At 42.3% G+C, this 17048-nt stretch overlaps 2 protein-coding genes across 2 annotated transcripts; one reads left to right on the top strand and one right to left on the bottom strand.

Moving 5' to 3' along the window:
- Window positions 1–340: 340 nt before the first annotated feature.
- LOC306710881 (T-box-containing protein TBX6L-like) lies at window positions 341–2982 on the top strand (the record flags this gene model as incomplete). Its single annotated transcript, XM_079179594.1, has 8 exons — window positions 341–468; window positions 680–782; window positions 1485–1649; window positions 1742–1888; window positions 2019–2095; window positions 2216–2289; window positions 2444–2663; window positions 2787–2982. The coding sequence occupies 8 exons, from the start codon at window positions 341–343 to the stop codon at window positions 2980–2982; spliced, it is 1110 nt and encodes a 369-aa protein (XP_079035720.1).
- A 4350-nt stretch (window positions 2983–7332) lies between these two features.
- On the bottom strand, window positions 7333–15189 carry crkl (v-crk avian sarcoma virus CT10 oncogene homolog-like). The gene is made up of 3 exons (XM_079178999.1): window positions 14059–15189; window positions 13302–13755; window positions 7333–9483 (listed from the first exon to the last, which is right to left on the bottom strand). The coding sequence occupies exons 1-3, from the start codon at window positions 14367–14369 to the stop codon at window positions 9349–9351; spliced, it is 900 nt and encodes a 299-aa protein (XP_079035125.1). The 5' UTR covers window positions 14370–15189; the 3' UTR covers window positions 7333–9348.
- Window positions 15190–17048: the final 1859 nt, after the last annotated feature.

Here is a 17048-nt window from a genome sequence, read left to right on the forward strand (position 1 = left end):
CAGGCGGACAAAGTAACAAGCAACACATTTCTGGTAAGTTGTATCTCTTTAGATCGAACTGTGCTGTAGGAGCATGCATGTGCAACGGACTGCAACGATTTGTTCTTGAATGCAAAATGCATTTGGTTCATGAAGTATCAAATAGTTCATTCATTTGCTTTGCTTTGCTTTCAACCACCCCAAAACTATCCTGAACTATGATGTATCAAGTTCTTCATGCTTTGTGAGAACACATATTTTTCCTGTTTTTAAAAGGAACTTTTATGTGAATACATCTGATTTTGCAGAACCATTCTCATGTGTGTGTGTTTTCCCCACAGACTCCAAATCGCTTCTGAGCATGCCCCGGCCCCCTCCAGCAGCCGACTCGTACCAGCAGGGCTGCATCAAGATGACCCTGGAGAACGCTGATCTCTGGAAGTCCTTTCACAACATCGGAACAGAGATGATTATAACAAAGCATGGAAGGTAAACGGTGCTTTATTCTCGTGATTTCAACTACTCTCTTGCTTTCGGACAATACCAATAGTGCTTTGTATCATTTGTCCCATAGTCCGGAACCTACAAGAAATGACCTATGCTTAGGTTTGAAGAGCCGATGCGCTGCACATATTTTACACAATTGTGTAAAAATATTTACAGCCATTCACTGACACATGACTTTGTGTATTTGTTTCAGGAGAATGTTCCCACACTGCAGCGTCAGTCTATCTGGGCTCCAGCCTTTTGCCAATTACGTCATCATGGTGGACATGGTCTCTGCAGACAACTTCAAATACAAGGTAAGAGCATATATATATATATATATATATCACTCATTCTGTATGTACTGCTGTTGACATCATTTGGGGATTCAAACCAGCAGATTGCAGTATGTAAAACGCAGCAGTCTGCAGCCAGACGTGGGCCTGCCCACCCTGAGCCGTTCACCGCTGCATTTCAAAGCCTTTCATTGCTTCCTGTTTGTGCAGTGTCGGCTGGAGGCCCAATCAATTAGCATCCCTCCTTATTCACAGTCGGTGAATGAGTAGCAGTCGGCCATTCATACATTCAACGGCTCTTACACCAACTGCTGTGGCCCATTTGGTCACAGATATTGCTTTTAGCACACACTTGAAACAAAGAGGTACATAATAAAGGGGAAGCACTGCAGAAGAGCATTTGGGAGAGTGTGGTTGTTGGGTGGTTGTGAATTTGTAGAAACAGCGATAGTTGATCTTCCTTTTTAATATATTAGCATACTTGACCGGAAAGATAGAACCCCCCCCCCCTGCACATTGTAACACAATGTGAAGAATAGTCTTGCAATGAATCCTGCCAACACACATATTGTCATGCAGCACCTTCTCTCTTTCATTGCACCAGCCATTATGAGGTGAAAAAAGGTATTGCGTGCTTCACCAAGACTGATTAATCAGGCGTGCCGTAAGGTCCAACACTTGATGACTTTGCATCCCTCCCTCCCTTCCCCCGTTTCTCTGTAGTGGAAAAAGGAGCAGTGGGAGGTCGCGGGGAAGGCAGAGCCCCAGCCCCCGTGCCGGACATACATGCACCCAGACTCCCCTGCCCCAGGAAGTCACTGGATGAAGCAGCCGTTGACTTTTCTCAGGATGAAGCTCACCAACAACACATTGGACCAACATGGCCATGTAAGACAACATATTACATACAGAGTTCAAGCGATACTACTAATACATGTATAGTTTTAACTTTACTACACTTTTCTCTTCTTATCCCACAGATCATTCTACACTCCATGCATCGCTACTACCCCAGGTTCCATGTTACCCAGGCCGATAGTCCTTACACTATCTGCTGGGCCCCATTTCAGACGTTCTCCTTCCCAGAGACGACCTTCACCTCAGTGACTGCTTACCAAAATCCAAGGGTATGAGCTTGTACAGCAGTTTTTACGAAAAACATTAGCCCGACACAAATGTGATGATATTGCCGTTTGATTGAAAGAAAACACACTGCACCACCAACAGTTTGGCAATTGTCTATTTTTGCTTTTTAAGATCACCAAATTGAAAATCAACCACAACCCCTTCGCTAAGGGATTCAGGGAGGGAGGCACCCATTCCCACAGCAAAAGGTAGGAATAAATACAGTTAAAGACAGACATTGTTTTTTTTACCATGAAGTTTCAGGCCAATACAAACAACAGTGAAAAGTGTGAAAAAAAATGCTTGAAAAGATCTATTTTTTTCTACAGGTGTCGTTCAAATAGAAGTCCTCCTCCAAAAAGAGCCGCGCTGGACAGGAAAACTCTTTCCAATAGTCCTCCTGGTAAGATTTGGGGAATTATTCAGTTATTTTTTTAAGTTTTTACTCATACAGCGTGTATGAAATCATACTACACCAACAAATACAAAATGCCAGTAGTATGAAAAGGTATTAAATTGCTGTATCAGTCTTATTAAACATTGTATTTCCATCTCAGGCCTGCAGAGGATGCCCTTGACCTCTCAGTCAGTGGAGGCAAAGAGGGATCAGGCTTCCACACAGCAGCCCTTGAAGGGGGGTGACCTTTCAGCCTTGGCAGTGGAGCAGGACCCATCGGAGAGTCTACACACGGAGCCCCTGGAGCTGCAAGAGTATGATTACAGCTGTGAAGAACAGATGGTGCCTGCATCCGTGCAGGCACCATACCAGCCCTACAGGTGATTTAAGATAGCCTTCCCAGTGTGAGATGAAATCCAAGGACCCTTGGACAGTACAGAAAAATGAAACGCAAACCGATGATGCATGAAATATTAACTCCGTGTCGCTCTTCACTTCTCTAGATCTGTAGAGTACACCAGATATCCCCTTTCTGCCAATGACGTTGATGCAGCGCACGCCCACGTCCACCCTCCATCTCATTCACTTGCCACACCTGAACACAACACTCAACAACATGGCTACTACCACCATCCGCACCACCGCGGCCATGCAGCGGATTGGAGCCAGTACCCGCTCTTTTCCTACTCCTGTTGGTGAACTTTGCAACGGTGACGTCATTGATGGAGGATAAAACCATTAAAGCCTTGAAGGGATTCCTGTTATTATGGGTGTACCAGCAACCTACTGGCAGTTCATGTTAAAAGTATATCATTGTGTATAGTGTTTCATGTATTTCCAAGAGCCTGTACTGTATGTGGGGGTCACTTTATCTGTTTGTCAGAAACAAACTATATATATATATTTCTACACCTATATATATATATATATATATATATAGGTATATATATGTATATAGCCAAGAGTCAGTCTGACCTGATAAAGTTATGACAGCTAGTTAGTGTGAAATCACCATCATAGTCTGGCACAGTTTCTTCTACAGAAGGCAGCAACGTCTGTGCTGTAAATGTTTTACGAGAGAGAGAGAGAGAGAGAGAGGCCATATCTGGGTCATTCATACAGCTTCAGGGAGCAGACACTGCAAATGAATTTTTTAGAGCATATCAACTGACTTGTTTTTGTGTGATAGACTTTTTTAACATCACTGTAAAAAATGCACACAGAGAGGTTAAAACCGTGAACGCCGATAGAGCAGATGGGCTTTCAGTCTGTGTTTCTACAGGATGCTAAATTGAAATCCGTGCTGTATAAGGATGTATGACAGTGGGACGTTCTGATTACAGGATGGTTGATTGTAGGTCAATTATAATGTACAAGTTGTAATTCCAACACCTACGGGCATTTAAGAGTATGTCACAAAAATATCATTAAAACTTGCGTTGCTATATGTTTGTGTACAACTCAACAGTTTAATGTGGAAGTGAGAAGGAATGGATAGATTGTGATGTGTGTGCTCTTTCCTGCGTTGCATGTAATGATATGCTGGCTCCTTCCATGATGGCACTAAGACATCAAAGCTTTGAGAAACGCTGGTATAGAATACCCAAAAAGTCATGTAAATGTCAACGTATGTCGCAAAAAATGGCACTCAAATTTGTATAGAATGGTACGCGGTTCAAGAATGCCATGGTATAGTATTTCACAAGAATATAGTATCGTGAATCATAAACAAAATACAATAATAAATCATAGTATAGTGTGTCACAGAAAATCATGATATAGTGTAGCATAAAAAAGCCATAAAAATCATAATGATATGCTGGCTCCTTACATTATATTAACCAGTAACCCCTGTAAAGTGAGTCACAAATAAAAATTTAAAAAAAACTTAATATGGTAAGTCACAAACATATTATGGTATAGTATGGTATAGTAAGGCAATACAAAATCCTAATATAGTATGTCACAGAAATGTCATATTAATTCACAGTATGTGTATATAAAAAAGTCATAGTATTGTATGACGAAAAATGTTAAATAAAGTCAGTATAATTTGTAAAGTATGTTGATAGTATGTTGATAATGCTGTTAAACTATAACTATAGAATGTCGAACAAGATCAACTGCCACATTATGAAAAAAGTAATAGTATACTTTGTCAAAAAACTGAAAAGTTCTAATGTAGCAAAATCATTATAAAGCCATAGTATAGTATGTCTAAAAAGTCATAGTATTGTATGTTGAAAATGTCATTAAGTAGTCATAGTAAAGTATGTTGAAAAATATCACAGCATAGTACGTCAAACAAATAAATAGTACTGGAGGATGAAAGACGTCATAGAATAGAAATTTAAAAATGAATCATGAAAATAAAGTCGTAGTATGTTCATACATGTCATAAAAAACATAGCATATCAAAATTGACATTTTATAGTATGACAAAACTTGTCCAGTAAAGTCATAGTATGATTTGTATAGTTTAGTGTCTTGTAAAAAGTAATTAAAAATGCACAGTACAGTATGTCGTAAAAAGGAAAAAGAAATAGAACGGTAAGTCAAAAAGTCATGGTTAAGATTGTAAGTAAAATAATTAAAAGGGCATTGTATAATATGTTGAAAAATTTTAAACAACATCATAAACTGTCATATTGTAGTATGTTATGAAAAAAACTAATTGAAAAGTCATAGTAGAGCATGTAAAAAAAATCATTAGAAATCCATAGTATTGCATGTCTATAAAAGTCACAGTATAGTATGTCGAAAATATGTCATAGCTTAGCATTTACGTGTTTAATAATCACTCATTCAAAGGAGAGGGCTGGTGAGGAGGCATAGCAAAGATATATGTCATAAAAGTGATCGTATAGTATGTCCAAAAAATCATAGTATAGTTAGTATGTTGAAAAAAGTAATTCTATGGTATGTCGAAAATATGTCATACTATAGTGTGCCAAAAAGAAGTCATAGTATAATTTATCGAAAAACGACATAGCATAGTATGTTGAGAAAAAGTCCTAAAAAGTCATAGTATAGTATGCCGAAAAATTCATAGTATAGTATGTAGAAAAAAAAGTCATATTATAATATGGCGAAAAAGTCATACTATAATATTTTACTGCTCAAAAACATTGATATTATGTGTAGATAAATGGTACAGTGGTTAGCGCATCAGCCCTTCAGCAAGACCTGGGTTCAAACCCCGTTGAAGCTGAGCTTTGTTGCTTATTATTGTAAAAAAGTCATAGTATAGTATGTCAAAAATATGTCATACTATAGTGTGCCAAAAAAAGTCAGTATAGTATGTAGAAAAAATGTCATAGTAAAGTATGTCGATAAAAACTCATACTATAGTATACAATATACAATATTTCAGAAAAAAGGAGGAAGTCAGAATCAGAAATAAGTCGTAGTATACTATGACTCTGATTATGAAGTCATAAAAAAGTCATACCATAGTAAGCCGAAAAAAAGTCATAAATAGGTCATAAAAGGTCATAGTATTATACAGTATGTTGAAAAAAGTCAACGTATATTGTGTCAAAAAGTCATCGCACACTAAAAAATCATTCAGTCACAGTATAGTGGATTCTTAGTCATATAGTTTGTCGATAAAGTTGTAGTATAGTATGTCATAGAAAAGTCATAGTATGCCGAAAGGTCACAGTATTGTATGTCGATAAAAATTCATACTATAGTATGTCAGAAAAAGTCTTAGTATAACATGTCGAAAAAAAGTAATTGTATAGTTTACTTTTAAATCAGTGACAAAATGTTTCTTGTTTATCTAAAAAGAAGTAATTATAGTGTTCTTTATCATGTAAATCATTTATCTTCATATTCTTTAACAGCAAACATTGACTGTGGGCTAAACGCTCAACAGCGTTGCAGCTGCCATCACAGAGCTCGAGGGCGGTGGTGGTGGTAATGGACTGTAGGAAGGGCTTTCATTGACCATTCACCACATCCATTTATACACACACACACACACACACACACACACAACTGACATGCTCCCCGAGGAGAGGTCACACTCGTAAAGTCATCCTCACTGCAGCCCCCGCCTATCACGGTCTGGAGCAGTGCATTGATTGGCTTTAATGACAACTTAACCTGGCACATGCACACAGAGCACAAGGCGTACAACTAAATACACAGTATCCCTAATCAGGGAAGAGTTTAAAAAGGCACAATTTCAAAAACAATATACCAAAATTAAGAAACCTAGAACATCCAACTAATGACAAATGAGTGTTGCAGTTGCAGACGTGCTTGATAGCATGAGAACCAAACGTATCAGGGTGGAAAGGTAGCATTCTACGTTATAAATGTACTATGGATCCATGCATGCACATGGCTACTATACTTGGGAACAGTTGTATAATCTAACATATGCTTCAATAAAGTCTGAGCCACTGTGAATAGTTGGAATCCTCTTACTGTACATAAAGCCAAAGCCCCGTTTCGTACACGTCACCTTGTCATCGTCAGAAGCATCTGATCTGGAGTCCAATGATTAATAATACCTTGTAGTATGATAGGAATATAGTTTCATTAAGTATTGTACATCTAAAAAGGCATGACAGAGGAGCAATAAGGCTATGCTATTCCTATAATAGTTAAAGAATGGCTGTTCATTTCTAGTGGTGATATGAGTCAGGGCTTATATATTTCAGTAAACCATCGACGGATCACTTTTTGCAGATATTGGATTAACATATTTAGGACCAATTGGCTCAAACTTGTGTTATATGTACCTGGTTTGAAAAAGTGCTGAATAAACAAGTCACAGGACATGCTCCTCTGAAACACTGCCCTTGAAAAGTTTTCCATTCCCCATCTCTAGGTCAGCTCTTTTATTAGCACTTCATTAAAATTCATTAATTGCTTCCTTTCTCCTGGGCGCAGCCGGAACCAAAACTGGAACTGTCAAAAAAAAGAAAAGAAATGAGAGCAGGAGCAACTGTCCTGTGCTCCAGATACACAACCTGTGACGCCCACCCCCATCTGTTCAGAAGACAACATGCATACAGACGAGAGAGATTTAAAGAAGTAGACGTAAATTTTATTTACTTGTTCTGTACATAAAGGGTCAATACCAGCACAGGTGTTAACCATGGGAAATATTAACACATGTAAATGGTATAAGAAAATAAAAAGGCACAATTTTCAATTCTTAAGTAAAAGACGGGCTTTCCTAGAATATGAGAAGAGAGCACAGTAATACTGTTAATGCCATTACAAAACAACTCAGAAGCAAGAGAAAAGCAAGCTCACCTCAAGAAAAGGACATAATCAGGGTGTATTGCTTAATTAGTAGATTTCATTAAGTTTGATGAGAAGAAAAAAAACAACAATCTCACACCTCCTGGCTTGTTTGCACAGACCAGGAGGGATTCAAACGAGATACAACCTTGATTTAATAAGGATAAAAAATGGCATTAAGCAGCATTTGGCCGGGGCGGCCAAGAGGTCATGCACAGAGGCAACCAGCAGGCATTCTTCCCTTTTGTAAATGTCACCGTAGATACTTAAGTTTAATAACATCAATCATTTTTAAAGGAAATGCTCGATTTAATAGCAGACTATAATAAAAATAGGGATTCAACTAAAAGCTGGGGGGGGGGGGGGGGTTTACAGCAGAAATGTTGGGGTTGGCACTGTTTGCACAACTGCTTAATTGGCTGCTCCTACTGGCCAAATTGGTTGCAGCGCAGTAGGAACAAAGATGCTTCCCCCCACGACGCTGACAGTTTGCATAAAGAGACAAATTGTGCACGGACCACATGTCTACAGTCATACAGACGGGTTGGAATCCTAAACTGACAGGAGCATGTCTTTGCAGAGAGGACTGCGTGCGCTAAAAGATGCATTCGTCTTGCTCTCCGAACAAAAATTGCATTGATGGGATTCTCATTGGCTTGCTAGTAGAGATTCTCCCCCTCAGTGGAAAGCCGTTTTTAGTCAAGATGCTTGTGGAACGTGCTGGCCACGGGCGCCGCTACTCGACCCGCTCTACGCGTGGCACTCCTATGCAGAAAGTCGAAGTACATCTTCTAGTGCTTGGTGCGGTTGGAACTACTAATCTCTAAGCAATGCAGCTCAAAACAACGTGAAGGACAGTAACGAGCGGTACCAAGTGGACATGCGGTTACAGCCCTCTACCAAACATCTTCTCAATGTCGCAAATAATAATTAACTAGATTTGATCATGTTGCACAAATAAGAAAAAGGATAAAATCACTTATGGCTGTGTCATGTCTTATTAACAAAATATAAATAAGTCTTGTCAGCCAGACATGTGCCTGGTTGAAGAGTGGGCGGGATCTATAATGTTAAAGGTACAACCTAGAGCTTCCACAAACCTCTCTCTCGCTCCTGCTTCCTCCTGACGCCAGTCACACATCACATACACGTTAAAAAGAAACCGGTCAACCTGAATAACTCATGGCTAGTGTGTGTGAGATGGTTAAGGTACAACAGTGACTTGATTGTTTGGAGAAGTAACATTTGACTGGCTGTTTAGCTCCTCGTTGCCTCAGTGCTCTCCAACGTCTGTAGGGATATTGCTGCTCCCTACTTCGCACAAAAACAAACACACACCAACACTTCCTAAAGTCCCCAATACTTCAAACATAACAACAACAACAAAAAACATGTTATGTAATGTGGTAAATATCTATTGTGATCACACACACGCATACATACAATTATACATACATACACGCTCACACTGATCTGGAAATGAAAAGGACACTAATACAAAACAAACAAACAAACAAACACTGCCCCGTCTGGAGCCGAGTCATGGGAAAGGGAACGGGGAGATGGGGGGGGTCAGGTTCTTAAGTTTGGAACCGACGTCCAAAGCTGTAAACAGTCAGAAAGCCTTGCAACGGCTGGCAACAACAGAGGAGGGGGGGGGGTCGCTATCGTGGTACAGCGCCCCCACCCCCCCCACGCATGGCAAGCACGTAACCGTGGTGACGCTGGGCGGGAAAAGGCGGACCCAGCCAGCAGATTCAGCTACAGGAAATACTGACGAGGCGGTCCGGTCCAGCTCTCGGGTCAGTCACTCTCGTCCGGGTTCTGGGGGTCTATGATTTTGACGTGGGTGAAGGGGAAGAGGCCCCGGCGTCCGTTCACCTCCCCCTCCCACTGACCGCTGATGTTCATCCGCGTGACTTTGACCATGTCGCCGACCTGCGGGCAGAAGGACAGGAGGCGGGGTTACAGGAGGGGCGGGGCTTTCTTAAGTTACGTACAGAAGTAGAACATTGTAAAGAGTGCGGTCAAAAATAAAAAATGTAAATAGTTTGGACACTGTCTGGTGAGTTGACCATGATGTGAACACAACTCAACCAGCCCTGGTTATCACAGTTTACGTTCTGTAACGTTTCAACGTTTTACAACATGATTAATGAAGATATAAAGCGTCGTTGTTGATAATGACGAAAGGCAATGGATTCATTTAGACGTCCAGCTGGTGATTAACCGCTGCATCAGAAGCACAACAGAAGAGACGGGAAAAACGTGGCAACGGTAATAGCTTAAGGAGCAAACCAAATGCATTTGACACATGGTCCTTATTTTGAAAACCTCCAAACTACACAATATCCCGTCCACCTGATTTATTAACACACTTTTTAGATCTCCAGGCCGGCGTTACGCTGCGGTTGGAACAGACGATAAAGGAGCACAGAGCTGCCGCTCAGATGGGTTTGTGACACTGAGTGTGACCCCAATCTGTTAGAGCCATATGCTCTTCATCAGGATTAGAACGGGTAAAGTCTTCATCGTGATGGAAGCGAGGATGTGACTGGGGCGGGCGGGGGCACACTGTTTGTAGCTTCAAGGACATCTAGTCCGAGACATTATGTGGAACAATAATCCTTCACGTCGTCATGAAGAGCTTCCATTTGAACAAATCATGACGGAGCAAAACTAGAGTGCCTTCACTCACATTCTCAATGAAGATGGAAGACAAAAAATAAGGGTTAACATGTGCCAGAATAGGTTGATTGTGAATGACGCAGACTTTGACTAAAGACTCTTAAGTTTGTTGAAGATCGTGTTCGAGTACTTAAGACTTATTTTTTGCAACCAGAATCCCAACAAATCCATAAAGACATACTGTGACTCTGCAAAAGCTCGGGGTAAAAGAATGACGGTCTAACTATTAAGAACACAGTTATGAAGAAGCAGACTAGCATTGTGAAATAATGTAAATATCCAACCCTAAAACGAGCACATAACCGTGTTTCATGTGGTGGGGACTGCCGGGTCTGAAGCGAATGAATAATGACCCGGAGCTTCTGCTTCTTGAACCCCCAGGGGCCCAAAAAGGAGCCACAGTACAGAAGTAAAGCATTCGTAAGCCAGATAGCAGAGACGTGACGAGACGAGGTACGGTATGTGTTTTCAGTGCAAAGCAAGGTTTACACCAGAAAACAATAAATAGCACAGGACACACTAGGGCTGCAGTTTATTTCTAGTCGTGTATTTTAGGATTTCTGGTGGCTTCCTTGTCTCAATTAGAGTAATTACACCACTGATTACCCGATATTGGTTTAGGTAGTTTCTATAAATCTGGATTCTGTGCTGAAAGACAAGTGAAAAGACAGTGTAAGAATAGTAAATGAGTGCATTCAAATGTAGAATTGTTGAGGACAGACAATGGATTTATGTTAACCCCACGTATAGACTCTACTTGGACAGGCTGCACACGTATATTAACAGTCGTATATTTAGCGACCCGGCTTAGCATTTTTTTTTTTTTTAAATCTGTCCGAGGGAACAACGGCACTCACTCACGATTAACCAGCTAGAGTCAGAGCACCGCTGGGGAGCGAGGCGGGACAACCTGTTTTAAGTCAGGGTTGCTGTGAAGGGAAATGAGGATTATTGGCATCCCAGAAAGCAGCACATTTCATTTAAAAACAACTTAAAACTGTCACTATTAACTACTTCATAGTCGATAGTTAAATATCAATCAGTCCACATCTTACCGATAGTGTGCGAGGAAAGACTATGAAGTTTGCATCACATTTTAGCTTTAGATGCTTTAGATTTTTAAGAAGACACCGACACACTTCTCACATATGTCTGACCCATTCATACAGCAAGAGACCAGTCACGGGTTCATATTTAGTTGCTGGTGAACAGGATCCAGCCTGCAACTGTAGCTCTACACTTCATGCATTCACACAGAATTGCATAACATTAGTGCCAAATAAAGTCTTGTTTCAGTTCTCATATGCTCGCCCATTTGTGAACACACACACTTCCTCCATTGCCGTCTCTCTGTGGTGATGGTTAAATGAACTAGTGATGGGCGCAGACCCAGGTCAGCTAATATCAGTTATAAAAAAAGAAACACCGGACTAATGTTAGAGGGAGCTGCCTAACCTTTTTGAATGAACACCCGTCACCAGGTTTGCTCATGGTCCAAATAACACGCCTCATCTCAGAGTCACGGGGACAACGTGTATCACAGCACCCACACTGTAGCGGCCTAGTTTACTTCCTGCATCCACAGACTCACTCGGATGTCAGTGAATGGCAGCAGAGATACTCTTCCGTTTTGCATCTTTCCCCCGGGGGCCATCGCTGCAGCTCAGCCTGCTATCAGAGCGGAGTGTTTCGGAGGCCCCCGGGGTATATGAAGTGCACGTTGTGCATTACATGACACGCTCGGACATGTTGCCGCAGTGAAAGCAGACCCGTGTTAAGCCAGAGTGCACTTCATAGAAATGAGATCGAGCCGCGAAGTGCAACGGTGCTGCTGATGGAGCCGCTGCTACGTTTAGCAGCTAGCTGGCTGGCTAGCATGGAGCCTGAACTACAGACAGGTAGCCCCCCCCCCTCATCATGGGAAATAGGGACATAATATTGTAGTCAGTCTCACCACAGTCCACAGTATTTTGCATTTAATTCATCATTCCCCCCCCCAAAACGTCTCAAAGACAAACTACAAATGTGGCCGACATTCACTCACTTCCAATGAATGCTATCAAGTACCATCTCGCCACGATTGAATCAGCATGCAGCCAAAGCCCAGAGCAATAAGTTGAGTCAACTTGATGCATATGAACAACAGCCCCCCTTGCAGACAGAGTCTAGAGAGGCTGCTGCTGGGCTGTGAATCTATCGGTGTTGACTACGCAGGAAGCGGCCTTACATGTAAGATGAATGCAGAAGAGCTGCAAGTCCTCCTATGACTTTCACACATGAAAACAAGACTGACACCCCCACCCCCACTCTACTGAATCACCCAATTTCAATGCAGAGTGCAGTTAAGACCTCACAGCTTCTCCTACGAGAGCTCCCAAACTCTGAACTATCGTCAAATCAACACAACCTGAGAAGCTTGTTGTTTTTCTCACCACCAGTCGACTTCTCTACATGTGAACCACAAAACCCTGTAACATCACTGCTGTGTGTTGTCACAGGTTCAACAGAGCACACTACTGATAACGTCCAACGACAGAGGCCCCCAAAAAAAAGGAATTGAACATTTTAACCGGAGAGGGCAGAAAAGGCCGGGGATGAGGACAGGGGAGCGATGAAAGGGAAACGTTGCCGATGTTCAACTGGCTCTGTGTCGCTGCAGCGCTTAAAACTAAGAAAATGTATATTCGTATATTGTATTTCACTTGGTCTTTGTAGCTGGAGCTGTCATATTTGTCAACACTACGTTGAGGTGTTGGTCATATGGAAGTGGGCGTGGTTTCACCTCTTTTGCATTATTGAAAATGATGCATTGGGTGGACTTGGGCTCAAACCTTGGGGGTGAAGTTAGCATGTTGGTGCTTGGCAATGTTAGTAAGTTGAACCGAAAGCAAGTTCGTTCTACGGTGTAAGATAACTTAGACACAGAATTCACGAATATTTCACCCGCTTCACAAAGAAGTGCTGTAGTTACTACAACACTCTCTTAAGACAGGTAGAAAAGAAGGGAGCAAAGAGGAAGAAAAATGACAAAACACATTTCAGATAAGTGTAATTCAAATTTAAAATACCTCTAAAGCGAGAGCCGTTTTGTCATAGGCGCACGGCACTCGTTTCTGGATGGCCTTCGCCATGACGGGGCCGTTCTGCACGGACGGTAGAGGGCTGATAACTGCTCCGGGCGTTCCGGGGGGCAGTGGCGACGGCGTCTGGGGCTGGGCGTAGGGCTCTGGGATCCCATAGCTGTTGGAGTTGCGGGACCCATGGGACGGCTGGCCGGGGTGAGGCGACGGTCGTACCAATTTCTCCACGTAGGGCACGGGGATCATCCCGACGCGGCCATCTTTGCTCTTGGCGCTCCACCACTGCTCCTCTGGCTTCTCCAGGATGATGAGGATCTCCCCCTTCTTGAAGGGAAGGTCCTCCGCGTCGCTGCCGGTGAAGTCGTACAGAGTCCGCACATACTCCTGGTTCTCGTCGGGGCCTCCCATGGGCTGGATAGGACCAGTCACTGTGCTTGGGTACCTTGAGAGAATAGAAACAATGAGGGCCAAGTCAGGAGACACAAGGTCACGTGGATAGTGTGACAATTTTAATGAAATCAGGGACACTCTCGCTCAAGTGTCACATATTTGTAGTTGAACTGGATGGTGCATGTCAGCAGGGTACTGAGATCTGCCTGAAAGTGGGTTACTTTTGATAAAAATAGACAACCTACTTAACCTAGATCACCCAGTCTAGGTGCTAAAACATGTATAAGGGGCCCCCTATTGTTATTGCACTTTATCATGGTGTAGATCTTACTGATGATGGGGAGACTTGTCCTACCTGGATGCTGGCTCTATGAGTGTGGTCGTGTCCAGGTAGTGGATCTTGTAGAACTCCAGGAGAGCGGGCAGGTGCTCAAATTCTTGGTCGCCTATCTTAAACCTCTTGCTGGGCAAAGAGTTGATGATATAGTGAGACACTTTGGAGTTCTCGGACACCGACAGCACGTAGTCGCCGGGGCAGGTGGACGAGTCTCGCACCAGAAACATGCCGTGTCTCTGTCCTTGTAACCGGTTCTGTGCCTCCTGTCGCGACACGGGTCCAAAATACCAGGCGGACCGATCCGACGAATCAAACCGTGCGGTTGACATTTCAAAAATAAGTTACTAATCAGTCTAAAAATAAGAAGAAAACATCACAGACAATAAGTTAATTGGAGGGTTTAGAAGACGCGGGGCTTCCGTAGCCCTGTTGTGAGGTTTGCGAGTGAGTTCTGCACTAAATGCTGCAGGCTCCGAGTAAAAATAACACAACAGAAAACAACCTGACGTGTTCAGAGACAGGCTGCGACTGGCTGGATCCAACTTTGGAGCATAATGTGGTTGCTGTGTTCAGCAGCCAACGGCTGAGGGATTGTTCAAGCAGCCGAAATACTAAAAACTAAGAACTTACACGACAAATATCGACGGGGAGCAAACGCAACAAATGATCAATGAAGCTTCCCTTTTTCGTTCCGCCTTCCGAGAAACACCAGGCTTCTCTTCGAATAATTGTATATCCTCCAGTCAGTGTCAGTTACGAGAACGGAAAAGGTGTCGCTCAGTTTTTCATCTGATAAATCCTCATGTCGTGCAAAAAGTCGCCGGCGACCAGGGGGTCGGAAACGAAATGATTAAGTTTGTATCTTCTCGATCTTACTGTGAGGTACACGTCATGGAAATGCGTTTAAGAATCCCCTTTCTCGAGTCGGAGCAAGACTTTTGAGGCAGCACGGCACATCAAAAAATGGCGGCCCGCAACACGTCTTCAGACAAAAAAAAGGTTTCACAGCAGCGGCTCGCCTCCCGCGCGGTCATCTCAGGTGCCAGGCCGTTATGCTGGAAGCTCTCGCGTGTACTCCGAACCGCTCACGAGGGATGCCGGCTTAACGGTTCTGTATTTTTATACTTTCCCTTTATTTCTGCTCGTACCCCCCCCTCACCCGAGCCACCAGAAGTACGAGTACGAGACCGAAAAATGGCGACGGGAGGGCAGGTCCCGCTTTCTGCCTGCACGTCACTGACGCCTTGAGGGGGGGAGGCGGGAGGAGGAAACGGGGGTGGGCCCCCGCCCCCAGAGCAAGTGTCAATCATGTTTCCATGACACAGCTACAGAACATCTTGTATGTGAAACGATGAAGCAGTGATGTCATCAACACAGGGCAAACCACCAGCATTGAATGTCAGAATAGTTTGCTGGTTTATTTATAACCTACAGGCATATTGTCTGCTACTTTCTGTTTCTTTTACAGTGTGTTAGTGCACTTTAAAATGTGCAAAAAAAAGTTAACTATTTGATTTACTTATTGCATAACTAACAATATCATGCTGCAACTCCTATCAACATGGGTAAATCTCACATTATCTTGTACATCTCAGTCAGAATAAGCAATGGTTGAAGAAATACAAGTAGCAATACCACAGTGGAAAAATAGTTAATAATTTAAAAACGCATTATGAGCTTAATATTAAATAAATAAAATTCATTATTTGCATTTTACATAGGTCTTTATAGTAACATAAAATGAAAATAAATAAGTATGCCAACACTCTTCCTGAGTACAAGTAAATGTAATACCACAACACCACTGTATACATCTGTATACATCTCAAAGTAAAGGGTATTTAAGATCTTAAGGTCCTAGAGCCAAGATCACTGCGGTTCCCATCCTCAAGAGCGTTCCCATGGCAGAATAAACAGTTTAATTTCAGTATTATTGTATTATGATAAATGAGTGACAGTTTTACAATCATATCTGTCAATTCAATCGTCTTCGATGGGTCCCCTCTCTGTCTGACTGTCCTATTAAATGACATGTTCTAATGTGATATTTATGATGTATTTCTTTGTGGCCTATGATCTTGTATGTCTGTGACTTACTGTGGCTTCACGAGTGGCTCATATGTTTAAGGTATACATTATATTTGCTCAGTCAACAGCTATTTCATGCCACCCGTTAAACGTTTTACATGTTTCCCTATTTTAATTTCCTGTTGTTCTCCAACTTCCCCTCCATTCAAACTCATAATAAGTATTATCTGGCACAGAACTGTGACACATCGATTTGGAGCTCCCGAACCCACTCAACCCACAACACAAGATGCTGGAAGGAGGAGAGTGAATCTAAATGGAGGGGGTACAGTGGCTCAAAAGAAGCCTGAATAAAGAGGGAGACAAACCAAAAGAATATGTTGGAAAACTCTGATTGAGCATGACAAGCCGTCCAACGTGGCAGGACAACTTCTGCTAATTGATGAAAGTAAAATATATAAAGCTGCAGCTCTGTTCCTCTGGTTATTGAGGTTTCAGTGACCATGCATCAGGAGGCTGCAGCTGGCACAGAGCAGCTCTCATCACTGCAGCGCTGTCTGAATGTTAAGAGATTCGCACCCACTGGGTCTAAATGACTAATGCCTGCCAATTCCCACATTTCCACAGCAGCGCAGTGATGCAAAAAAAATAGGGTATGCACAAACAAACAGGGCCTCTTCCTCCTCAGAAGTAAACGTTTAAAAAAGAGGCTAATATTGAGGGGTGCATACTGTTTACCTCTCTGCATTTTCACAACAAAATGTTCTGGTTAACCTTTATTTTAGCCATATATTCTGATTTCATTGCAGGGTCATGACAGCCATTGAGCAAGATGGATTCTTCAATAGGTCATATAAATAATTGCATTTTTTTGTAGCTATTATAAACACACAAATTCCATGCAAAATATCTCAATATAAATACAACAAAATCAACAAGATACAAGATACCTGTGTGGAACCTGCCAAACATTTGTATGC

This window comes from Pholis gunnellus, assembly GCF_910591455.1.
Source record: "Pholis gunnellus genome assembly, chromosome: 18".
In the NCBI taxonomy this organism is placed as follows: Eukaryota; Metazoa; Chordata; class Actinopteri; order Perciformes; family Pholidae; genus Pholis; species Pholis gunnellus.

Coding starts and splice junctions, on each gene's coding strand:
- crkl (XM_079178999.1), bottom strand. CDS start 14,369: ATGTCAACCGCACGGTTTGATTCGTCGGATCGGTCCGCCTGGTATTTT. Junction 13,756..14,058: donor CTCATAGAGCCAGCATCCAG/GTAGGACAAGTC, acceptor TATTCTCTCAAG/GTACCCAAGCACAGTGACTG. Junction 9,484..13,301: donor AAACGGCTCTCGCTTTAGAG/GTATTTTAAATT, acceptor TTCTGCCCGCAG/GTCGGCGACATGGTCAAAGT.